This window comes from Salvelinus alpinus, chromosome 24 (genome assembly GCF_045679555.1).
Source record: "Salvelinus alpinus chromosome 24, SLU_Salpinus.1, whole genome shotgun sequence".
NCBI lineage: Eukaryota > Metazoa > Chordata > Actinopteri > Salmoniformes > Salmonidae > Salvelinus > Salvelinus alpinus.
The window spans coordinates 15,557,884-15,584,016 of NC_092109.1; the positions used below are offsets into that span (position 1 = coordinate 15,557,884).

Consider the following 26,133-nt stretch of genomic DNA (forward strand, 5'->3'; position numbering starts at 1 on the left):
TGACAAATAACAGTTTATTTTTAGGTTATAGGCTAAGAAAAATGCATTTAGGCCTACTAATCTTTCTATATTGCTTGATATTCTAATATAAAATAGATATAATGTGAGTGAAGCATGAAAATCGAGCATGATCAGCAAGTTTCCCAAGACGTTGTTGAAATGTGATTGTTGATTTGATCCCAATTTGACCTATACATTCTTTCTAATGAGTAATAGTCAAAATATTTCATTCTGCTGTTTAAATGCATCTGGTTGCAAGTATACCAAGGAAAGCTCGTTAGGGTAAAGTTTTTAAACAAAGTCCACACAATGCTCCATGCATATCAGATACTTTAGCTTCAGCTCCTGAATATCCTACTGATTAGTAATGTAAACATACTAAATGGATCAACATTGAATCCGTGAACTACATATAGCCTAACTTTTTCCAAGATAATTTCCTTTAATTGCTTACAGGAGTTTTGCATACCGGCGCTTGCATTATTCACATTTTATCTCAGGAAGAGGAACAGTCTATATTGAGTCGTTTAAAAAAAAAGTTTCTCCAAAGTTTCGAATGGGAAAGCACGCCCACTATTTTAACACGGGGAATTTAAAAAAAAATCAAGTTCATTCACAAATTTACCATCAGCTGTGCGTGATTGTCTCTCGCGGCCAATGGGAGGCAAGGCAATTAACATCGCAACCTCTAGCGCCAGATGATTAAAAAAAAACCTGTGGAGCTGGAGTGTTTGTTGTGAGACGGGCGTTAGAGTTTGAAGGTGAAGTATGTGGTGGTAAACTCGAAATTCAATGGACTACAGTTGATGGGTATCTCGCACATAGGCAACAAACTGCTTGCATTTCTGAAAAGGTTTATTTCGAAACGGCAAGCGTCATTGAATATCACCTGAACTTTTACGAAGAAGATCAAACCAAGGAGAATGTCGGAGCGACCCCAGAGCCCTACTTCGGAGTGCAACAGCCGGCCTGATGACTTCAGCCGGGCCATGTACGCCCAGGCCTTGAGTCAAGAGGGGTTTGGAGGCGCGTCGCTCCAGATCCCACACGGCGTTCTACAACATCATAGTCTTCTCTACAACAAGGCCGCATATAATGGGATGCCTCCAACAACCAATCAAACCTTTTTGCCATTCCCACCGGGCACTGGTGACTATAGGGCCCCCGACTTGCACGCCGGTGACTTTTGCCAACCCAAACACTGGTGTCCTATCGCCGCTCCGGAGTACACCGGCCAAGTAGCAGGGGTCGCAGCGGCTAACCACCCCACAAACCTGAGCCAACCTAACACCGAAACCAGGGAACAAGTCAAGATGTCCGAAATAAAGCTCGAGAAGGATGTCAATGACGAGTATGGGCAAAAGATTCAACATTATCCAACTCCACCTTCGTCTGCTGTAGCTCACGGGGTTTACTACTCGACCCCATGGAACTCGTCGTTTTGGCCCGGTTTTCCCCACACCACGGCTGCGAATACCAATACTCAAAACCTCAACTCCATACCCTCAACATCGTCTTCATCGTCCCCATCTCTCTCGCCCTCACCCCCTAGTAATGGGTTACCCGGGGTCACGTTCTTCAACGGGAACGCAAGCCAAACTGCCCAAGCGCCCCAGGCGCAAACCTCTACCCGGAGCAGTGGTTCCTCCAGCGGCGGGTGTAGTGACTCGGAAGAGGAGGTGAGTCAAACGGGCCTATGTACTGTTATCCAATAGTCATTGTGCTATTATGCGTTTACACTGCAACTTGTCTTTTCATTCAAAGAGAGCGTTGTGAAATGTTTCCTAATGTGTTAGTAATTTTGCCTCTAACAGGAGAACCTTTCAACTGAGGAGCTGGAACAGTTTGCCAAGGAGCTGAAGCACAAGCGTATTACTCTGGGTTTCACACAAGCAGATGTAGGCCTGGCCCTAGGCAACCTTTATGGTGAGTTTTCCTGCTGTGTTGAATACTATCCATACATAACATTTCCCTTCTGTGCCATTGAGTTGGTGTATGCAATTCTTTGCCCTCTGAACGTGCTGAGTGTCTCATTTAAATTGACTTGGACTACAGTTTCCTCAAATGAGTTGAAGCAATATTCATTTCCTTCACTGAATGTACTGTAGTCGCAGTGACTTCAACTACTGATGACAACTTGTTCTCTGTTTAGGCAAGATGTTCAGCCAGACTACAATTTGCCGCTTTGAAGCGCTCCAGCTTAGTTTCAAGAACATGTGCAAGCTGAAGCCCCTGCTCCGGAGATGGCTGAATGAGGCTGAGACCTCGGACAACCCCCAGGATGTGAGTATATGTTGGTTGTAGTTTAGAAACCCATCTGCTGGAAAGGCGTCAGGTTTGTGGAGTGTAGGATGCCATCTTGAGGATAGAAAATGCATACATTTCCATGAGCAACCAAGGTAATATTTATTAGACAATGTTCACCATTAAATATTCCAATTTGTAAGTCGCTCTGGATAAGAGCGTCTGCTAAATGACTTAAATGTAAATAATGCAAAAGCTGAATAGGGGAGGTTGAGGGGCACTATAGTATTACCACCTCTGGAATGGACCAAAGCACACTGCCATGTCCCAGTCTAAATGTAATTTCATGTTTGTCCCCAGATGTACAAGATCGAGCGGGTGTTTGTGGACACCAGGAAGAGGAAGCGGAGGACCAGTCTGGAGGGGTCGGTGCGCACGGCTCTGGAGTCCTACTTTGTCAAGTGTCCCAAACCGAACACCCAGGAGATCACACACATTGCTGATGACCTGTGTCTGGAGAGAGATGTGAGTCCCATACAGCTGGCCATCACTTACTGCCTTTTACTTCCTCAACCCTGCATGGCTTTTAAGTTCCTCTTACATGCATTTATGGAAATGCCTTCTTGCTTGTGTTGACATGGTTTGAATCTTAGTGCTGTTAACTTCCGACCCTATTAAGTTCTGTATTTCTAATAGAAGAGGTGTGGAAATACTTTTTGGTCAGCATGTGACTTATGATTTTGGCAGGTGGTGCGTGTGTGGTTCTGTAACCGCAGACAGAAGGGCAAGCGCCTGGCCCTTCCATTCGATGAGGAGTGTGAAGGACAGTACTATGAGCAGAGCCCCCCTCCCCCGCACATGGCTCACTCCCCCCTGCCTGGGCAGGGGTACTCTCTCTCCAGCCACCCTGGGGGCCCCACCTTCTACATGCCCCCCCTCCAGAGGCCAGATGTCTTTAAGCAGGCGCTGCACCCTGGACTGGTGGGTCACCTGACAAGCTAAACAGGTTCCAGTTCTCCAAACCAGCCCGGGCCATGTGGCCACCTCTTCCCTTCCCCACCCAACATGGCTACCTCTCTTTAGTCCTTCAGTCCCCACCAACCCAGGCTGTTGTCCTCCATATGCAGTTCTACCACACCCTAGTCCCTCTGGACCACAGAGAGCAAGTCAAGTGAGCGGGGGCTTGTAGGCCAGTAAATAAATGGCTCAAAGCTGGAACTTCCTGGTGTCTTTAAGGCCAGGGAATCTTGACACTGCCTTGTCTCTGCTACATGTTGACTTTTCATCTGTTGTGCCTTGCCTCCCACCCAGTTCAGCTGCGAGTCATCTGCACAACGGTCGACGCCCCAGCCAGCATCATGACTATTTAAGGGATGGGGAGGGTTTGCCCATCGGCTCTGAATCCAGTATGAGATGGCTTTGCACAAAGTTGTGGTTTTGTTGTCTGACCTTTTGATATTTTTTATTTCTTTATCTTGAATATCATTGTCCCGTCTTATCCTCCAGTGGCTAGCTATTTTCAGGTGACAGTTGTCTTATCTAGAGTTTCTATAAGTATTCTTTGTCTTGTTCAGAAGGAGTACTTTCATAGTGGAAGTATGACACAAATACAGTTTACTTGTCTTGCTGAGAATTCTGGTATGTGTTGTTACCCATGAATGTCTTTTTCATCTGTTGTACACTGACTTAAGTGATTTTATTATTTTAAAACTGGAACCGTAGTTCATGTTGCACCAAGTGGACAAACGGCAGGATGTCTGTCGAGTGGGGCACTGAGTACTGCCCCTCAACCAGTGTTTCTTGTGATCGTCAGTGACCTAAAATTGTTTGTCACTGTTGACTTCCTCAATCCTATAATAGTTGCTTTGATCTTTCTAAAAATGACCATGTCACAATCTCGTGCCTTAATGTGTATTTAAAGTCATTTCCTCTTCTGACTCCGATCTCTTGTGACATGTTTTTACGCAATCCTATGTTTATAAATGAAAGCCTATCTGATAATTTATTGAAACTGGCTATTTCTCTGGGGAAACCTAAAGATGTTATCTGTATATTTTCCACCATGCATTTAAATACTTTACTTTATTTTCCATTCCAACCTCCTGTGTAGTTACAATTACTCCAAGTTGACAATTTACGTTTTGTGCTTTGGTTCTCAGTTAAGGTTTTTACGTCGCCGGTGTTATGCTTTACAGTGAACGCCTTGCAATAAGTATTGTCAATCTCATATCCACGCATTATACAAGTGTCGTTAATGTTTGGATTGGTATATTCCCCTTTCCTGTAACTTCTGCACTGAGTATGCTTTGGTACTGTAACACATTGCTTTGGTTCAATTCTGCTGTTTAAGTACCTTACTGTGATATCAATTAAAATGGTCAAAGAGCCATTTCTCAAGTCATTTTGCTGGGAGTGGGGAAGGAAAATAGGAACACTGGTTATTGGCAGAGGGTGGGAATATAACACACAGGAAAGTTCTGTGGTTTACTGACTCGTTGAAACATGTCCATGCATGTGAAAAGCACTGATCATAGATGACTGACGCTTCTGAAGCTGTACATTTTTACAAGGTGGTGTACTTATGGGACCTGTTCAAAAGTAATGCACTGGAATAGGAGCTCATTTGGGATGCAGAAAGCCTTTAAGGATCTGTCAGCGGACTTGGTGTCCCCACTTGGCCCAGGCCTCCAGGTCACGGTACACCTTCTGAGCAGGCAGGATGTGATACTTGGGGCAGATGCTACAAAGCCTCTCCCTCCAGTCTGTGTACAGTTTCACTTGATGGCTACGCCTCCACGCAAAGTACCCAGCATATTTCTCCTTGTCTAGTACTAGCTGGCTGAGATAGTTCCCCAGCTCCTTAGTGGAGTTAAAGTTCTCAATGTGGATGAAGGAGTTGGGCGGGGCCACAGCTATGTAGTCATTTGGAGGCGGCCCCAGAACCACAGGCACCGCCCCTGCCTGGTAAGCATTCCGCCAGAGCTTCTCAGTAATGTAATCCTTGGAGATGGAGTTCTCGAAGGCCAGGTAGAAGTAGCAGCGTGAGATGGTGGGCAGCAAGTTGCTTGGGGCCAGTACTCTCCCAACCCATTGCCCATACACCTTCACTTCGACGCTTTCCTTCAGGCTATTGTAAACCAAGCTCCTCTTTTGCCGGGGGTTGTAGTTACTAACCGCCCAGCAGGCCAGAGGGGACTTATTTTTAGGAATGACGTCTTCTGTCCTACTGTAATTACCAGTATCTCTGTCCCTCGGCACCAGCTTTCCATATGGTATGGTGAAATCGGCATCACGGCGGTAGGACATGGTACAGTTGAACACGTTATTGAAGGGCTTCAGGTCTCCATTGTTGTCAGGGGACTCCAGGGAGAGCCAGACCCACTTCTGGTGCCTTGTCCGGTCGAGGTGGAAGGGCAGCCGCTCCTGGCCCGTCATCAGCTCTCTGTTGTGGAAGACCACCAGGTCAGCGCTGGGGTAGAGGGAGCGCTGGTCCACCAGGCGGCAGCCAGTGATACGGTACCTGTCCCAGCACACGTCTCCCTTCAGGCTGTAGGATGGGCCGAAGGGCCAATGCCACAGGAGGATGGTGAGGTTCCCTGTGACAATGTGGCTTCTGTCAGAGTATAGACCCCACCTATACACACTTAGAAAGAACAGGAGAGGGACCAGGCAGATGATGATGATGAAGAGGAAGAGCCTGAAGAAGAATGAGGGGGATCCCATAGTAGAACTGAACCCTTGTTGGTCATCAGGGTTCTTTCACTGTTGGGAAATGAACAGAGAACACAGGATTTAGTTAATCTGTACACAGTAGCCCACTTACTGGCCTTATCACTCTAGTCATACTGTCAGTAGAACATCATTGCTTGGTCCTCTATCTGCTTGCAAAAGAAACATTTTGTTCTCATTTTATTGTGTCACCTCCTGCCATCCATCCCATGGTATTATTAGACATACAGGGAGTGGTTGATTTGGAGGTTCTAAAAGGCTGAATGACTCTAGCTATCTATCTCCATGTAGCAGCTTGATGCACTTTTTTCTAATTTGTCACCATCTCTACCGTCTCAATTTCCATATTGGGAGTAGTCTTTGTCAAAGATGGGAGTGATCAGTTGGAGATTGAGTTTCTTTTGGTTGTGTTGCGTGTTACATTTTGCTTCCTGCATTGTGGTTGTCTATCCCTCCCAAGTCTGTGGTTGTCCCAATGTCACTTTGTCACACTGCCTTCCTGTGATAAAGACACTGGGTGTGTTCAGGGCCAGAGGGAGACAGGAAGTGATTACACTGCTATCATAATACATTGAGCTCAATGTTTGGTTTGATGAGAGCAATGGAGTTGGCGAGACCACAGATCAAGGACTGGGATGTTATTCAACAGATGCGTTTGATAAACATTAGAATCCACTTAGCTCATGTAGGTTACACCCCTTCTGAACTGTCTTGTTTGTGCCTTCTTGTGTCAATGACTCAATGGATGATGAGTATGACCAGACCTGCTATTTACAATGGATTATATCATCATTACTCACGTTTTGTACATGATGACACAGTTGTCAATATACTGCATCTGTTAATATACAGTATTGACTCTGACAATGACCAATAATGACCCTGCATTTAGTGTTATGGTTATGATTAGGTTAGGGTTTAGCAGGGCCATGCACAGATCTTTCAGGGGCAGTTGCTCAAAATGAAAAACAAATGGGGAAAGAGGGCAGGCTATCGGCTCGTCATTGATGTAAATCTGCTAGTTAGCTAGCTTGATTTCTTTTACTGATTGTGATTTACCTCTCTGTGTCTTTCTGCCTTTCTCTGCTGAGCGTCAGGCAACCAGACCAAATATTGATGATGATTATGTAGGCTAAATCAAGTGTTATACTGTTGATGTTTAAACTAAGTAGCTAGCTACACACACTCGTCCAGCGACCAACTCTCTCAAGCCATGCATGCAGGGCCAGCAATATTTCAAATTTAACTAGGCAAGTCAGTTAAGAACAAATTCTTATTCACAATGATGTCCTAGGAATAGTGGGTTAACTGCTTTGTTCAAGGGCAGAATGACAGATTTTGACCTTGTCAGCTCAGGGATTTGATCTAGCAACCTTTCGGTTACTGGCCCAACGCTCTAACCACTAGGCTACCTGCGGGCCCTAACCATGAGCCCTTGCCCGTCCAAATTAAATATTGATAATTTATTTGACCGAGATGCGCACTGACAGAGACGCATCAATCTCAGATAAAGAATCTGAGCGAGTGAAACAGCGCCCCTCTGTCTCCGTATGTGTTGATCATGTATCTGATACTGTCTGGACAAAAGAAGTATGTCATGTCATACTGTTTCTGGCCAGACAGCTTCAGATACATGTTCTACATATAGAAGACAGAGCGATGCTGTTTAGCTCGCGAGAGGGTTCACTCTTGCCAAAATCTGTCCCGAATAAGTCCAATAGGTTTCTGTGGGCGTAATATGCAGACCTAGGCTTGTCGTCTTCATTCCTGTCTTTGTGACAATGACTGGCGTTGTTAGGGAGGAGACATGTGCATCAGGTCATTGTATACAGATCTCTGGTTTCAGACACTAGCGAATTAGAAAGGAAAGTTGGGCGAGTGCACTGTTCAGATGTTGGCTTACCCTAAAGTAAATTGATGTTTTGCCAAATGAAACTAATTACTCCTGTCTAAATAAAAACATTCAAAATACTTTACCAGAGAGCTTGACTTAGTGGATCATTAGCTTCTTATACCCATTTGGGAAGCCAGCAATTTGGGCAGCGTAATAGGCCTAGCTGATTATTGAGTTGAGGCTGCCAGTGAAAAGCATCTAAAATCTGTGAAGATAATGTGTCTTGAGTATAATTTAAAATGTTGAAACAAAAAGAAGGGGAGGGGTGTGTGGCGAAGATATGGGCATCTCTCTCCAAAATACATGTACTCAGCTCTCTGTGCTTCGCTGTCTCCCAGCAATTCTTGTACATTCATTGTGTGAATTGTTTGCCCTTTGATTGTTTAAAAAAATTGTCTAAAACTATTACATACACGACCAGTCAAGCATTTTAGAACACCTACTCATGTCAGGGTTTTTCTTTATTTGTACTATTTTCTACATTATAGAATAACAGTGAAGACATCAAAACTATGAAATAACACATATGTATTCATGTAGTAACCAAAAAAGTGTTACAGAAATAGATTCTTCAAATAGCCACCCTTTGACTTGATGACAGCTTTGCACACTCTTGGCATTCTCTCAACCAGCTTCATGAGGTAGTCACCTGGAATGCATTTCAATTAACAGGTATTCCTTGTTAAAAGTTCATTTGTGGTAAAAGACCAAGTCTATATTATGGCAAGAACAGCTCAAATAAGAAAATAGAAATTACAATCCTTCATTACTTTAAGTCATGAAGGTCAGTCAATATGAAACATTTCAAGAACTTTAAAAAGTTTATTCAAATGCCGTCTCAAAAAACATAAAGCACTATGATGAAACTGGCTCTCATGAGGACCGCCACAGGAATGGAAGACCAAGAGTTACCTCTGCTGCAGAGGATAAGTTCATTAGAGATACCAGCCTCAAAAATTGCAGCCCAAATAAATGCTTCACAGAGTTCAAGTAACAGACGTCTCAACATCAAGACTGTGTGAATCAGGCCTTCATGGTCGAATTACTGGGCCAAGAAACATGAGCAATGGACATTAGACCGGTGGAAATGTGTCCTTTGGTCTAGAGTCCAAATTTGACATTTTTGGTCCCAACCGCCATATCTTTGTGAACGGATGATCTCTGCATGTGTATGTCCCACCGTAAAGCGTGGAGGTGTTATGGTTTGGGGGTACTTTGCTGGCGACACTGTGATTTATTTAGAATTCAAGGCACCCATAACCAGCATGGCTACCACAGCATTCTGCAGCGATACGTCATCCCATCTGGTTTGGGCTTAGTAGTACTATCATTTGTTTTCAACAGGACAGTGACCCAACACACCTCCAGGCTGTGTAAGGACTATTTGACCAAGAAGGAGAGTGATGCAGTGCTGCATCAGATGACCTGGTCTACACAATCCCCCAACCTCAACCAAATTAAGATGGTTTGGGATGAGTCGGACTGCAGAGTGAAGGAAAAGCAACCAAAGTTCTCAGCATATGTGGACTGTTGGAAAAGTATTCCTATGTGTTATTTCATAGTATTTTGTTGTCTTAACTATTATTCTGTAATGAAGAAAATAGTAAAAATAAAGAAAAACCCTTCAATGAGTAGGTGTTCTAAAACTTTTGACTGGTAGTGTGTAACCAGTAGGCATAGTAAATGTACCATTAATCACCCTCATTTGGTTACATTCATTTCTGTTTATGCATGTATTACAGTCATTTACCATTCTCATTCTCTGAGTGCAACCCATGTTTGCAGAGTTCACAACCTGCTTTTTTTCATAACCATAATTTAGGAGTTTTATAATTTTTCCCCCATGTCTTTTGTTTGGAGTGCTGCATGTGAGTAATGAGAATGTGCGCATTCTCTGTACTAATAACATTGAGTGAGCACGTGCCTGAGCACGCCAACCTGCCGACTTCATGCAATGTTGCACTTCACTAGCAATAGTGAAATAACCTGAATTTTCATCAGGATATTTTCAAATGTTTTTATTTTGTAGGCTTGAGGCCTATGTATTTTACTTAGTTGACAATGGAAGTTATAGATCTACTGCTGCATTGGTCTATAGGCTATCTCTGAGTTCCATGCGCTAATTTGGTTACCTGGCATTGGATCATGGTGTAGGCTATCAATGTGTCCATATGGCAAGGCTGGTTTTTATTTTTATTTTTATTTCACCTTTATTTAACCAGGTAGGCTAGTTGAGAACAAGTTCTCATTTGCAACTGCGACCTGGCCAAGATAAAGCATAGCAATTCGACACATACAACAACACAGAGTTACACATGGAATAAACAAAACATACAGTCAATAATATAGTAGAAAAATAAGTCTATATACAATGTGAGCAAATGAGGTGAGATAAGGGAGGTAAAGGCAAAAAAGGCCATGGTGGCGAGGTAAATACAATATAGCAAGTAAAACACTGGAATGGTAGATTTGCAGTGGAAGAATGTGCAAAGTAGAAATAGAAATAACGGGGTGCAAAGGAGCAAAATAAATAAATAAATACAGTAGGGGAAGAGGTAGTTGTTTGGGCTAAATTATAGATGGGCTATGTACAGGTGCAGTAACCTGTGAGCTGCTCTGACAGCTGGTGCTTAAAGCTAGTGAGGGAGATAAGTGTTTCCACTTTCAGAGATTTTTGTAGTTCGTTCCAGTCATTGGCAGCAGAGAACTGGAAGGAGAGGCAGCCAAAGGAGGAATTGGCTTTGGGGGTGACCAGTGAGACATACAGTGGGGAGAACAAGTATTTGATACACTGACGATTTTGCAGGTTTTCCTACTTACAAAGCATGTAGAGGTCTGTCATTTTTATCATAGGTACACTTCAACTGTGAGAGACGGAATCTAAAACAAAAATCCAGAAAATAACATTGTATGATTTTATAATAATTAATTTGCATTTTATTGCATGACATAAGTATTTGATCACCTACCAACCAGTAAGAATTCCGGCTCTCACAGACCTGTTAGTTTTTCTTTAAGAAGCCCTCCTGTTCTCCACTCATTACCTGTGTTAACTGCACCTGTTTGAACTCGTTACCTGTATAAAAGACACCTGTCCACACACTCAATCAAACAGACTCCAACATCTCCGCAATGGCCAAGACCAGAGAGCTGTGTAAGGACATCAGGGATAAAATTGTAGACCTGCACAAGGCTGGGATGGGCTACAGGACAATAGGCAAGCAGCTTGGTGAGAAGTCAACAACTGTTGGCGCAATTATTAGAAAATGGAAGAAGTTCAAGATGACGGTCAATCACCCTCGGTCTGGGGCTCCATGCAAGATCTCACCTCGTGGGGCATCAATGATCATGAGGAAGGTGAGGGATCAGCCCAGAACTACACGGCAGGACCTGGTCAATGACCTGAAGAGAGCTGGGACCACAGTCTCAAAGAAAACCATTAGTAACACACTACGCCGTCATGGATTAAAATCCTGCAGTGCACGCAAGGTCCCCCTGCTCAAGCCAGCGCATGTCTAGGCCCGTCTGAAGTTTGCCAATGACCATCTGGATGATCCAAAGGAGGAATGGGAGAAGGTCATGTGGTCTGATGAGACAAAAATTGAGCTTTTTGGTCTAAACTCCACTCACCGTGTTTGGAGGAAGAAGAAGGATGAGTACAACCCCAAGAACACCATCCCAACCGTGAAGCATGGAGGTGGAAACATAATTCTTTGGGGATGCTTTTCTGCAAAGGGGACAGGACGACTGCACCGTATTGAGGGGAGGATGGATGGGGCCATGTATCGCGAGATCTTGGCCAACAACCTCCTTCCCTCAGTAAGAGCATTGAAGATGGGTCGTGGCTGGGTCTTCCAGCATGACAACAACCCAAAACACACAGCCAGGGCAACTAAGGAGTGGCTCCGTAAGAAGCATCTCAAGGTCCTGGAGTGGCCTAGCCAGTCTCCAGACCTGAACCCAATAGAAAATCTTTGGAGGGAGCTGAAAGTCCGTATTGCCCAGCGACAGCCCCGAAACCTGAAGGATCTGGAGAAGGTCTGTATGGAGGAGTGGGCCAAAATCCCTGCTGCAGTGTGTGCAAACCTGGTCAAGAACTACAGGAAACGTATGATCTCTGTAATTGCAAACAAAGGTTTCTGTACCAAATATTAAGTTCTGCTTCTCTGATGTATCAAATACTTATGTCATGCAATAAAATGCAAATGAATTACTTAAAAATCATACAATGTGATTATCTGGATTTTTGTTTTAGATTCCGTCTCTCACAGTTGAAGTGTACCTATGATACAAATTACAGACCTCTACATGCTTTGTAAGTAGGAAAACCTGCAAAATCGGCAGTGTATCAAATACTTGTTCTCCCCACTGTACCTGCTGGAGCGCGTGCTATGAGTGGGTGCTGCTATGGTGACCAGTGAGCTGAGATAAGGCGGGGCTTTACCTAGCAGAGACTTGTAGATAACCTGCAGCCAGTGGGTTTGGCGACGAGTATGAAGCGAGGGCCAGCCAACGAGAGCGTACAGGTCGCAATGGTGGGTAGTGTATGGGGCGTTGGTGACAAAACGGATGGCACTGTGATAGACTGCATCCAGTTTGTTGAGTAGAGTGTTGGAGGCTATTTTATAGATGACATCACCAAAGTCGAGGATCGGTAGGATGGTCAGTTTTACGAGGGTATGTTTGGCAGCATGAGTGAAGGATGCTTTGTTGCAATATAGGAAGCCGATTCTAGATTTAATTTTGGATTGGAGATGCTTAATGTGAGTCTGGATGAAGGTCTAACCAGACACCTAGGTATTTGTAGTTGTCCACATATTCTAAGTCAGAGTCGTCCAGAGTAGTGATGCTGGACGGGCGAGCAGTGATCAGTTGAAGAGCATGCATTTAGTTTTACTTGCGTTTAAGAGCAGTTGGAGGCCACGGAAGGAGAGTTGTATGGCATTGAAGCTCGTCTGGAGGTTAGTTAACACAGTGTCCAAAGAGGGGCCAGAAGTATACAGAATGGTGTCGTCTGCGTAGAGGTGTATCAGAGAATCACCAGCAGCAAGAGCAACATCATTGATGTATACAGAGAAGAGAGTCGGCCCGAGGCTTGAACCCTGTGGCACCCCCATAGAGACTGCCATAGGTCCGGACAACAGGCCCTCCGAGTTGACACACGGAACTCTATCAGAGAAGTAGTTGGTGAACCAGGCGAGGCAATCATTTGAGAAACCAAGGCTGTCGAGTCTGCCAATAAGAATGTGGTGATTGACAGAGTCGAAAGCCTTGGCCAGGTAGATGAATACGGCTGCGCAGTAATGTCTCTTATCGATGGCGGTTATTATGTCGTTTAGGACCTTCAGCGTGGCTGAGGTGCACCCATGACCAGCTCTGAAACCAAATTGCATAGCGGAGAAGGTACGATGGGATTCGAAATGGTCGGTAATCTGTTTGTTAACTTGGCTTTCGAAGACCTTAGAAAGACAGGATAGGATAGATATAGGTTTGTAGCAGTTTGGGTATAGAGTGTCACCCCCTTTGAAGAGGAGGATGACCGCGGCAGCTTTCCAATCTTTGGGAATCTCAGACGATACGAAAGAGAGGTTGAACAGGCTAGTAATAGGGGTTGCAACAATTTCGGCAGATAATTTTAGAAAGAGAGGGTCCAGATTGTCTAGCCCGGCTGATTTGTAGCGGTCCAGATTTTGCAGCTCTTTCAGAACATCAGCTATCTGGATTTGGGTGAAGGAGAAATGGTGGGGGCTTTGGCGGGTTGTTGTGGAGGGTTTATCAGTGGTGACAGTGTTACCTAGTCTCAGTGCAGTGGGCAGCTGGGAGGAGGTGCTCTTATCCTCCATGGACTTTACAGTGTCCCAGACCTTTTTTGAGTTAGTACTACAGGATGCAAATTTCTGTTTGAAAAAGCTAGCCTTTGCTTTCCTAACTGCCTGTGTATATTTGTTCCTAACTTCCCTGAAAAGTTGCGTATCACAGGGGCTATTCGATGCTAATGCAGAACGCCACAGGATGTTATTGTGCTGGTCAAGGGCAGACAGGTCTGGAGTGAAACAAGGACTATATCTGTTCCTAGTTCTACATTTCTTGAATGGGGCATGCTTGTTTAAGATGGTGAGGAAGGCACTTTTAAAGAATAACCAGGCATCCTCTACTGACGGGATGAGGTCAATGTCATTCCAGGTCAATGTCATGCCAGGTTATAAAGGCCTGCTCACAGAAGTGTTTTAGGGAGCGTTTGACAGTGGTCGTTTGGTCGCAGACCCATTACGGAGGCAGGCAATGAGGCAGTGATCGCTGAGATCTTGATTGAAAACAGCGAGGAGGTGTATTTGGAGGTGTATTTGGAGGGCGAGTTAGTTAGGATGACATCTATGAGGGTGCCCGTGTTTACGGATTTGGAGTTGTACCTGGTAGGTTCATTGATAATTTGTGTGAGATTGAGGGCATCAAGCTTAGATTGTAGGATGGCCGGGGTGTTAAAACCTTTTGTCAATATGGGGGCGCTGTTTTCACTTTGTAAAAAATCGTTCCCAAATTAAACTGCCTCGTACTCAATTCTTGCTCGTACAATATGCATATTATTATTTCCAAGATGGCGTAGCAGTCGGACGTGTGTTTGTCTTGTCCCGTGTAAATAGTCCTCTTTTTTTTTTCGTATGCATTTCGTATATATTTTAATTTCTGAACTGAATATACATTCCGCCTCACCCAATGTGGTACGGATCTGCTATTTCTTTTATACTTTAGAACCGTAACCCCAATCAGAAGCTAGCCAGATAACTAGCTAGTAGTCAGTTAGCCACTGCTGCGGTCTTCACCCTTAACTCGGACACCAGCCAGCTTCAGCTCGGGCCAATACCTGCCAGTCTGCAAGCGCGATATCAACCCAGAGCATATAGGACTGCTTTTTCACTACCACATCACCGGATTTTTTTTTTCCTTCTACTTCATCACCGGATTTCAGCCGCAGGCTAGCTAGCTAGCTAGCTTATTTGCACGCTAGCTAGCTGCAAACCGTGTGTCTATTGGCTTACGTCGATCCCGGAGCAAACGTAATTTATTCCGGAGCTAGCTGAGGAGCTCCATCAGCCATTCCTGGGCTACAGTCACCTATCCGGACCCGTTTTTTTTGTTGTTGCTGCAGATACGGAGCCCCACCGGGCCTTCACGACTGACTGCCGACGTTATCTGCCCGAGGGAGTTATCCAACTGGCACCCCCGTCCCGACGTTACCTGAACGCTCATCTGGGGCCCGCTAATCGTTAGCTGTCTTATCGGCTGCTATCTGAATAAGTATATCGGACAATTATTATTATTATTTTTTTTTTCTTGGGCCACTATATCTATTTTGCCAATTTGGATTGATCCCCTCTACCACACGGAACCCCACTAACCTACCGACGGAAACGCACGAGGTATCTACAATTAGACCTCCATCCTATGCTATCTTGCTACCGATAGCCTCTACCCGGCCTACTGTCTGGATCGCCGTGACCCCAACCAACCTCTACTCACTGGACCCTTATTGATCACTCGATTAAGCATGCCTCTCCTTAATGTAAATATGCCTTGTCCATTGTTGTTCTGGTTAGTGTTTATTGGCTTATCTCACTGTAGAGACTCGAGCCCTGCTCACTATACCATATCCAACCTCTCAGTTCCACCACCCACATATGCGATGACATCACCTGGTTTCAATGATGTTTCTAGAGACAATATCTCTCTCATCATCACTCAATACCTAGGTTTACCTCCACTGTATTCACATCCTACCATACCTTTGTCTGTACATTATTCCTTTAAGCTATTTTATCGCCCCCAGAAACTTCCTTTTACTCTCTGCTCTAGTAGCTCTAGACGACCAATTCTCATAGCTTTTAGCCGTACCCTTATCCTACTCCTCCTCTGTTCCTCTGGTGATGTAGAGGTGAATCCAGGCCCTGCAGTACCTAGCTCCACTCCTATTCCCCAGGCGCTCTCTTTTGATGACTTCTGTAACCGTAATAGCCTTGGCTTCATGTATGTTAACATTAGAAGCCTCCTCCCTAAGTTTGTTTTGTTCACTGCTTTAGCACACTCTGCCAACCCGGATGTTTTAGCCGTGTCTGAATCCTGGCTTAGAAAGACCACCAAAAATTCTGACATTTTCATCCCCAATTACAAGATTTTCAGACAAGATAGAACGGCCAAAGGGGGCGGTGTTGCAATCTACTGCAAAGATTGCCTGCAGAGTTCTGTTTTACTATCCAGGTCTGTTCCCAAACAATTTGAACTTCTACTTTTAAAAATCCACCTCTCTAAAAACAAGTCTCTCACCGTTGCCGCCTGCTATAGACCACCCTCTGCCCCCAGCTGTGCTCTGGACACTATATGTGAACTGATTGCCCCCCATCTATCTTCAGAGCTCGTGCTGCTAGGCGACCTAAATTTGAACATGCTCAACACCCCAGCCACCCTACAATCTAAGCTAGATGCCCTCAATCTCACACAAATCATCAATGAACCTACCAGGTACCACCCCAATTCCGTAAACACGGGTACCCTCATAGATATCATCCTAACAAACTTGCCCTCCAAATACACCTCTGCTGTTTTCAACCAAGATCTCAGCGATCACTGCCTCATTGCCTGCATCCGTAATGGGTCAGCGGTCAAACGACCTCCACTCATCACTGTCAAACGCTCCCTGAAACACTTCAGCGAGCAGGCCTTTCTAATCGACCTGGCCGGGGTATCCTGGAAGGATATTGATCTCATCCCGTCAGTAGAGGATGCCTGGACATTTTTTAAAAATGCCTTCCTCACCATCTTGAATAAGCATGCCCCATTCAAGAAATTTAGAACCAGGAACAGATATAGCCCTTGGTTCTCTCCTGACCTGACTGCCCTTAACCAACAGAAAAACATCCTATGGCGTTCTGCATTAGCATCGAACAGCCCCCGTGATATGCAACTTTTCAGGGAAGCCAGAAACCAATATACACAGGCAGTTAGAACAGCCAAGGCTAGCTTTTTCAAGCAGAAATTTGCTTCCTGCAACACAAATTCAAAAAAGTTCTGGGACACCGTAAAGTCCATGGAGAATAAGAACACCTCCTCCCAGCTTCCAACCGCTCTGAAGATAGGAAACACTGTCACCACCGACAAACCCACTATAATTGAGAATTTCAATAAGCATTTTTCTACGGCTGGCCATGCTTTCCACCTGGCTACCCCTACCCCGGACAACAGCACTGCCCTCCCCTCTGCTACTCGCCCAAGCCTTCCCCATTTCTCTTTCTCCCAAATACAGTCAGCTGATGTTCTAAAAGAGCTGCAAAATCTGGACCCTTACAAATCAGCCGGGCTAGATAATCTGGACCCTTTCTTTCTAAAACTATCTGCTGAAATTGTGGCCACCCCTATTACTAGCCTCTTCAACCTCTCTTTCGTGTCGTCTGAGATTCCCAAAGATTGGAAAGCAGCTGCGGTTATCCCCCTCTTCAAAGGGGGGGACACTCTTGACCCTAACAGCTACAGACCTATATCTATCCTACCCTGCCTTTCTAAGGTCTTCGAAAGCCAAGTCAACAAACAGATTACCGACCATTTCGAATCCCACCATACCTTCTCCGCTATGCAATCTGGTTTCAGAGCTGGTCATGGGTGCACCTCAGCCACGCTTAAGGTCATAAACGATATCTTAACCGCCATCGATAGGAAACAATACTGTGCAGCCGTATTCATTGACCTGGCCAAGGCTTTTGACTCTGTCAATCACCACATCCTCATCGGCAGACTCGACAGCCTTGGTTTCTCTAATGATTGCCTCGCCTGGTTCACCAACTACTTCTCTGATCGAGTTCAGTGTGTCAAATCGGAGGGTCTGTTGTCCGGGCCTCTGGCAGTCTCTATGGGGGTGCCACAGGGTTCAATTCTTGGACCGACTCTCTTCTCTGTATACATCAATGATGTCGCTCTTGCTGCTGGTGATTCTCTGATCCACCTCTACGCAGACGACACTATTCTGTATACTTCTGGCCCTTCTTTTGACACTGTGTTAACAACCCTCCAGGCGAGCTTCAATGCCATACAACTCTCCTTCCGTGGCCTCCAATTGCTCTTAAATACAAGTAAAACTAAATGCATGCTCTTCAACCGATCGCTGCCTGCACCTGCCCGCCTGTCCAACATCACTACTCTGGACGGCTCTGACTTAGAATATGTGGACAACTACAAATACCTAGGTGTCTGGTTAGACTGTAAACTCTCCTTCCAGACTCACATCAAACATCTCCAATCCAAAGTCAAATCTAGAATTGGCTTCCTATTCCGCAACAAAGCATCCTTTACTCATGCTGCCAAACATACCCTTGTAAAACTGACCATCCTACCAATCCTCGACTTCGGTGATGTCATTTACAAAATAGCCTCCAAAACCCTACTCAATAAATTGGATGCAGTCTATCACAGTGCCATCCGTTTTGTCACCAAAGCCCCATATACTACCCACCACTGCGACCTGTACACTCTCGTTGGCTGGCCCTCGCTTCATACTCGTCGCCAAACCCACTGGTTCCAGGTCATCTACAAGACCCTGCTAGGTAAAGTCCCCCCTTATCTCAGCTCGCTGGTCACCATAGCAGCACCTACCTGTAGCACGCGCTCCAGCAGGTATATCTCTCTAGTCACCCCCAAAACCAATTCTTCCTTTGGACGCCTCTCCTTCTAGTTCTCTGCTGCCAATGACTGGAACGAACTACAAAAATCTCTGAAACTGGAAACACTTATCTCCCTCACTAGCTTTAAGCACCAGCTGTCAGAGCAGCTCATAGATTACTGCACCTGTACATAGCCCATCTATAATTTAGCCCAAACAACTACCTCTTTACCTACTGTATTTATTTATTTATTTATTTATTTTGCTCCTTTGCACCCCATTATTTCTGTCTCTACTTTGCGCTTTCTTCCACTGCAAACCAACCATTCCAGTGTTTTTTATTTTTTATTTTACTTGCTGTGTTGTATTCACTTCGCCTCCATGGCCTTTTTATATTTTTATTTATCTATACATATATTTGTTTGCCTTCACCTCCCTTATCTCACCTCACTTGCTCACATTGTATATAGACTTATTTTTTTCACTGTATTATTGACTATATGTTTGTTTTACTCCATGTGTAACTATGTGTTGTTGTATGTGTCGAACTGCTTTGCTTTATCTTGGCCAGGTCGCAATTGTAAATGAGAAAGTGTTCTCAATTTGCCTACCTGGTTAAATAAAGGTTAAATAAAAAAATAAAAAAATAAAAATTATTACTATTGGATAGAAAACCCTCTAGTTTCTAAAACCGTTTGAATTATATCTGTGAGTAAAACAGAACTCATTTTGCAGCAAACTTCCTGTCAGGAACTGAAAAATCTGAAATCGGGGGCTCTGTTCCAGGGCCATCCTATTAATTTGCATGAAATCTATGGGTCTACATGCACTGTATACGCCTTCCACTAGATGTCAATAGGCAGTGAGAGGTGGAATGGGGTGTATAGCTTTATCTGAGGCCGAATAAGACCACTTGGAATGACGTGACCAGTCTTTTCATTGTTCAGCGTGGCGCGAGAAGGACATCTGGATTGCGTTCTGAAAAGCTTTCGTTATAGACGTTAGATATATCCGGCTCTGATTTTATTTGATATATGTGTTAAAAACATCATAAAGTAGTTATTTTATACCGAGTTATATCAGTTTATATCAGTTTATTGCGATTTTCTGCCTTTTCTTTGTTTTGCGTTATGGTGAGTTGGACACTCCTGCGCCACATGGCTAGCTTTGTTTGCTAATTCGACAGATGAAGAGGACATTCTACAACCGAACAACGATTATTCTGGACAAAGGACACCTTGTACAAGATTCTGATGGAAGCTCATCAAATAGTAGGAACCATTTATGATGTTATTTCGTATTTCTGTCGAAAATGTTTAGACGTATTTTCCGCCCTGATTTTGGGCGCTGTCTCGCTATAACGTAAGCTGTATGTCGTACTAAAGTTATTTTTAAAAATCTAACACAGCGGTTGCATTAAGAACTAGTGTATCTTTCATTTGCTGTCCAACATGTATTTTTTAGTAAAGTTTATGATTAGTTATTTGATTAGATTAGGTGCCTCTCCAAGATTTCTCCGGACAATATTTCTGCATTTTGACTACGTATTCACATTGTAAAACCACGATTTGTGCCGCTAAATATGCACATTTTGAAACAAACCATATATATATATTGTGTAATATGATGTTATAGGACTGTCATCTGATGAAGATTGTGAAGTTTAGTGAAAAAATTTATATCTTTTGCTGGTTTATTCGCTATCGCTAACGTTGCGTTGAATGAATGTGGTTGTGTGGTAGGCTATTGTAGTAAGCTAATATAATGCTATATTGTGTTTTCGCTGTAAAACACTTAAAAAAAAACTGAAATATTGGCTGGATTCACAAGATGTTTGTCTTTCATTTGCTGTACACCATGTATTTTTCATAAATGTTTTATGATGAGTATTTAGGTATTTCACGTTGGTCTCTGTAGTTATTCTAGCTGCTTTGGTGAGATTTGTGATGGTGGCTGCAATGTAAAACTATGATTTATACCTGAAATATGCAAATCTTTCGAACAAAACATATGCTATACAATAAATATGTTATAAGACTGTCATCTGATGAAGTTGTTTCTTGGTTAGTGACTATTTATATCTTTATTTGGTCGAATTTGTGATAGCTACCTATGCGGTAAAAACATTGTGAAAATATGCGGTTGAGTCTTTTGCTATCGTGGTTAGCTAATAGAAATACATATTGTGTTTTCGCTGTAAAACATTTTAAAAATCGGAAATGATGGCTGGATTCACAAGATGTGTATCTTTCATCTGGTGTCTTGGACTTGTGATTTCATGACATTTAGATGCTACTATTTACTTGTGGCGCTATGCTAGGCTATGCTAGTCAGCTTTTTTACTGATGAGGGTGCTCCCGGATCCGGGATGGTGACTCGTGAGAAGTTTTAAGCATGTCCCAGTTTAGGTCACCTAGTAGCACGAGCTCAGAAGATAGATGGGGGGCAATCAATTCACATATGGTATCGAGGCCACAGTTGGGGGCAGAGGGAGGTCTAAAGCAAGCGGCAACAGTGAGAGACTTGTTTCTGGAAAGGTGAATTTTTAGAAGTAGAAGCTCGAATTGTTTGGGTATAGACTAGGATAGTAATACAGAACTCTGCAGGCTATCTTTGCAGTATATTGCAACACCGCCCCCTTTGGCAGTTCTATCTTGGCGGAAAATGTTATAGTTGACGATGGAGATTTCAGGGTTTTGGTGGTTTTCCTAAGCCAGAATTCAGACACGGCTAAGACATCCGGGTTGGCAGAGTGTGCTAAAGCAGTGAGTAAAACAAACTTAGGGAGTAGGCTTCTAATGTTGACATGCATGAAACCAAGGCTTTTACGGTTACAGAAGTCAACAAATGAGAGCACCTGGGGAGTGGTACTAGGCACTGCAGGACCTGGATTAACCTCTACATCACCAGAGGAACAGAGGAGAAGTAGGATAAGGGTACGGCTAAATGCTATACGAACTGGCCGTCTAGCACGTTCGGAACAGAGAGTAAAAGAAGCATGTTTCTAAGGTAGGATGTGAGTACATTGGAGGTAAACCTAGGCATTGAGTAATGATGAGAGAGATATAGTCTCTAGAGACGTTTAAACCAGGTGATGTCATCGCATATGTAGGAGGCGGAACAACATGCTTGGTTAAGGCATATTGAGCAGGGCTAGAGGCTCTACAGTGAAATAAGACAGTAATCACTAACCAGGACAGTAATGGATGAGGCATATTGATATTAGAGAGAGGCATGCGTAGCCAAGTCAACATATGGGTCCAGTGAGTGGTTGGGCTGACTGGGGACACGGCGATTCAGACAGTTAGCAGGCCGATGCTAACAAGCTAACAGTTAGTAGGCCGGGACTAAACAAGCTAGCAGTTAGCAGACCGGGGCTGGCAAGCAAGCAGTTAGCAGACCGGGTTAGCAAGCAAGCAGTTAGCAGGGGCTAGCAGTTAGCAGACCGGGGCAGGCAAGTTAGCCTTTGGTGAACGTCGCGATGGGGGTAAGTCTGTTTTTGCCTCTTCGTGCGGTGACGTCGATAGACCAGTCGTGGAGTTAGTAGGGTTCCAAGTAGCTCTAGGTAGCTAGCAGGCCTAGCAGGTTAGCAGAATTGGCCGTTCAGCTGGCGTCGTGCCTGAGGGGCCTGTTGGAGTCCTCGGGCAGATTATGTCGGTATTCCAGTCGTAGAGGATCGGCGGGGTTCCGTGCCCCATACCGGCAGTAGAAGGGGTCCGGATATTGTAGCCCAGGAGTGGGCTTCAGTGGTAGCACAGGAGCCCTGGCAGAGCTAGTTTCAGGCTAATTGGTGCTTGCTCTGTGATGGAAACGCTAGCCAGAAGTGGTCACCCGGGATTGCGGTTAGCTAGTTGCGAAGATCCAGATGAACATTTTCTGAGTTTGCGTTAGGAATCCGGGGATATGGAGAGAAATAGGTCCGTTATGCTCTGGTTTGAGTCACGTTGTTCGAACTGGCGAGAGCTTTCTGAGCTAAAGGTCAGCTGATGACCGCTAGCAATGGTTTGCTAACTGATAGCTGGTAGGTAGTTAGCTGGCTAGCTTCAGTTGAGGGATTCCAGATCCGAAGTAAATAGAAATAATTTAGAAGAAAAGCAGATCCACGCCACATTGGGTGAGGCGGGTTGCAGGAGAATATTTAGAAGTTGAGGTTTAGGAAAATATTTTTAAAAGATATGCGAAGAAAAATATGTAAAAAGATATATACAAGGGACACGACAGGACGAAGACAAAGACGTCTGACTGCTAAACCATCTTGGAACTCCTAACTCGCGGTATTTGTGCTCTAGATTAGTTGAATTGTAACTTTTAGATGTTTTGTTTTTATTCATATTTGTATGATGACAATACTTTTTAGAATTTAAACGTTATTATTGAAATGAAATTGTTCCACGAAAAAATGATCACAACTAGCACGCAGATAGGTAGAAGTGGTAGGATAAATTGTAAACTTCCCCAAACTTTATTATAACAGGTCCTGTGAAAAAAAAGGTCCCGCCTATAAGAAGAAATCAAATGCCCATCTAACTGATTAGTTCTGGCACTGGACCTGCATGCAGATTTGGGTACCGGGCGCTTGCTGAGAGGCGCAACCGGGCGCTGGTGATCTCCATACAGGGCAGATTAACTGGCGCAACCAATGGACGGGGTGAGGTGGCGAATTTGACGACGACTTGCGGACAGTGGGTTCTGAACAACAATGACAAAATCATTTTGATGGAAATTATTCCACCACCCTAAAGGACACTTTGGAGACTGGAAAGGCAAACTGGAAAGGCAAAGGGGCATATGCTCCGCACAGGTAGAGCCCTATCTGTACAAGTGCCTGACGGTTAGTGTGTAAATACCGCCATACGGAACCATACACAATTTGCCCGCCCTATCCACTGACTTTGGGGGGGAAAACATCTATATTTGAAAGATCTGTTTGAAATTAAGTATACAAAAACTAAACAAAGCTGTAACTCAAACGTTATCTTTTCATTACGTGGATTTCCAGAACGTTGCACAGTAGATGAAACATTCGATGTACAACACATGCAACCTCTGACAAGCAGTGTAGTTTCAACCACAAGCCTCACATATAAGAGAAACTGAAATAGTGGCAGTAAAAGAGAGACAACTTCACAACTAAGATTCATATTTTACTACTGGAATCGAATCATTGTACAATATGCAATACAGAGTGAAAGAGAGAATAAAACATCAAAACTCCTTTTGAAACATGCCGTTGACAGCACTGTCATTCTGTCCATCTCTATCCACTAACCTGGGAGGTGGGCTGTGGGTCAGTGGATGTGGAGTCCCAGTCTTGTCTGTTTTTGCTGATGTCTTGATGAGGACCCTGCTCAGAGAGTATCCACCAAAAGCAGAGGTGAAAAGGCTGTGCTGCTCTGGGTTATGATTGAAAGACAACTCTATCAGGATGTGGGGTCTGTGGGCACTGCAGCACTATGTACTCTTTCTTGCTCTCTGTCTCTTGCTCTCTCTCTCTCGCTTCGCTCTCTCTCTCTCACACTCTCTCTCTCTCGCTCTCTCTCTCTCTCTTCTCATTTTCTGTCCTCTCAGTCGAATGGTATGTTTACCAGACTCTGCTTTGGCCATAGTGATAATGAAGACAAAGAGGTTGGCAGAGTCTGTATTTCGTCGTCCATAATGATTAACCTCAGCGAAGTACCTGTATTTGCACGTTTAAAACACAACTTATAAGTAGGGGAGAACGTATTCAGATACAGTAGCCTTTTTGGATATCTCAGAGGGCTTTTAACAAGTTTCACATGTAAACGTTTATAGCCAGGATTTTTAGAGTCAAGTTGTATGATAAAATAGGTTCAGCAGATTATCAGAAGAAAAGAGATCAAGCTACCCACTGGGCACGCACTGGTCGAATCAAAGTTTCAATGACATTATATTGAACAATTATGAACTAGACGTTGAATTGCTATGTATTGTTCAGTAAGCGCAAATGTCAGAGAGAGGAAACTAACCATCTATCTCAACCTGATTCCCCAATACAATAGCGTATTGCGACAAAACTAAAACCACTTCTCTAAACTCTTCTGAGAAATCAGGAAACCAAGAGGGGCCCAGGCATGCACTTGTGAAGACAGTTGCAACTAAAAAGACTGTCGATTACATGTACTTTCAAAATAATGTGCACACAATCATTGTTGCAGTGGCACCCAGTGGTCCTGTGTAGTGGTCCAGTGTAGTGGTCCAGTAGTCCCCACCCTCTGGTTGTTGTCTGGCTCTCTGGTTACTGGTCAGTCACTGCCTGTCACTGATGGCTGTTGTGGAGGAAGTATGGTCCTTCACACAGTCCGTCCACCTTAAGCCATGACTGTCCAGCTACATATGAGCAGGTGCCTAGCCATCTCTCCCCAGATACCCCCTCTCTAGCCAGATATATTTATATTTAACTTGATAACAGCTGCACTGTCCACAGCCCTAGATACCCTATGTTTCCATTGACACTTTGAATGTGCTTTTTTCTTATCGCTGAATAACCAAAACTCCTTGATAAACATTAACAGTTAGACAGTGCCAACTGCCCACTGAGCAGATACAGAGGCACCTGACCCAATATCTGTGTTACAGCTGAGGTTGTACATAGTGGAGCTGCTATGTGCTGCCTCCTCAAACAACCTTTTCTCAAAGTATTGTATCGTTCTGTCTATGTGGTGTTGTTTGAGTGATGCTTAAAGGTACAATTTATCAGTCCTCTTTGAGTATACATGCTTTGAATCTGGGTCGGTTAACTACTCTTGAACTTATTTTTATGCACTGTCCTCTCTCTATACTTAATGGAACCTTCTTCAGGAATCATTGGTTGAACCAGAGGAGGCTGGTGGGAGGAGCTATAGGAGAACAGGCTCATTGTAATGGCTGTAATGGAATAAATGGAACTGAGTCAAACATGTGCTTTCAATTTGTTTGATGTGTTTGACATCCAGTCATTACAATGAGCTTGTCCTCCTATAGCTCCTCCCACCAGCCTCTTCTGTTTTAAACCAACATCACAGCTTCAATAAATGACTTGGTCGCTCAAGATTTCTAAACTATTCAATTCCCTACCCGGATGTTCGTTTTTGTTGTAGAAAAAGGAGTGTTTATGAAGTCAATCCACAAGTGGCTTTCAACACACTGTTTCTTGTCAGACAGAAGAGAAGAGAGAAAACAAGGCTCTTTTCTCACAGAGATTTTATTATTTACAACCAAAAGACACATAGTGGGTTTTTTAGATTGACATGACATCATTCTTTTACACCTGTGGTTCATATCCATCATGAACTACACAGACACGTATAGTCATCTAGCTCTATTCATTTACATTTTTTCTCTCCAGTTTCTTGTAAGCTGATCAACTTCCTTTCTGATGAAAGTAATGCAGTTATGAGTACGCACACCAGACTCCACAGTGTGAAGTTATAAAGTATATCAGTGTTAAACCCATCACACCCATTCACTCATATCTCTCTCTCTCTCAATTTCAATTCAAGGGGCTTTTTTGGCATGGCAAACATATGTTTACATTGCCAAAGCAAGTGAAATGAATAAACAAAAGTGAAATAAACAATAAAAAGTGAACAGTAAATATTACACTCACACAAGTTCCAAAAGAATA

General features: G+C 43.9%; 2 protein-coding genes across 2 annotated transcripts; one reads left to right on the forward strand and one right to left on the reverse strand.

Moving 5' to 3' along the window:
• Nucleotides 1-610: 610 nt before the first annotated feature.
• On the forward strand, nucleotides 611-4,633 carry LOC139552221 (POU domain, class 5, transcription factor 1-like). Its single transcript, XM_071363733.1, has 5 exons — nucleotides 611-1,679; nucleotides 1,815-1,926; nucleotides 2,153-2,283; nucleotides 2,605-2,769; nucleotides 2,992-4,633. The coding sequence occupies exons 1-5, from the start codon at nucleotides 924-926 to the stop codon at nucleotides 3,244-3,246; spliced, it is 1,419 nt and encodes a 472-aa protein (XP_071219834.1). The 5' UTR covers nucleotides 611-923; the 3' UTR covers nucleotides 3,247-4,633.
• On the reverse strand, nucleotides 2,382-23,984 carry LOC139552222 (alpha-(1,3)-fucosyltransferase 7-like). Its single transcript, XM_071363735.1, has 2 exons — nucleotides 23,779-23,984; nucleotides 2,382-6,006 (listed from the first exon to the last, which is right to left on the reverse strand). The coding sequence occupies exon 2, from the start codon at nucleotides 5,965-5,967 to the stop codon at nucleotides 4,897-4,899; it is 1,071 nt and encodes a 356-aa protein (XP_071219836.1). The 5' UTR covers nucleotides 5,968-6,006; nucleotides 23,779-23,984; the 3' UTR covers nucleotides 2,382-4,896.
• Between the last annotated feature and the right edge of the window lie 2,149 nt (nucleotides 23,985-26,133).

Excerpts from the sequence above, each read along its gene's own strand:
- LOC139552221 (XM_071363733.1), top strand. The coding sequence starts at position 924 with ATGTCGGAGCGACCCCAGAGCCCTACTTCGGAGTGCAACAGCCGGCCT. Across the intron at positions 1,680-1,814 it reads GTAGTGACTCGGAAGAGGAG|GAGAACCTTTCAACTGAGGA; the intron begins GTGAGTCAAACG and ends TGCCTCTAACAG. Across the intron at positions 1,927-2,152 it reads GGCCCTAGGCAACCTTTATG|GCAAGATGTTCAGCCAGACT; the intron begins GTGAGTTTTCCT and ends TTCTCTGTTTAG.
- LOC139552222 (XM_071363735.1), bottom strand. The coding sequence starts at position 5,967 with ATGGGATCCCCCTCATTCTTCTTCAGGCTCTTCCTCTTCATCATCATC.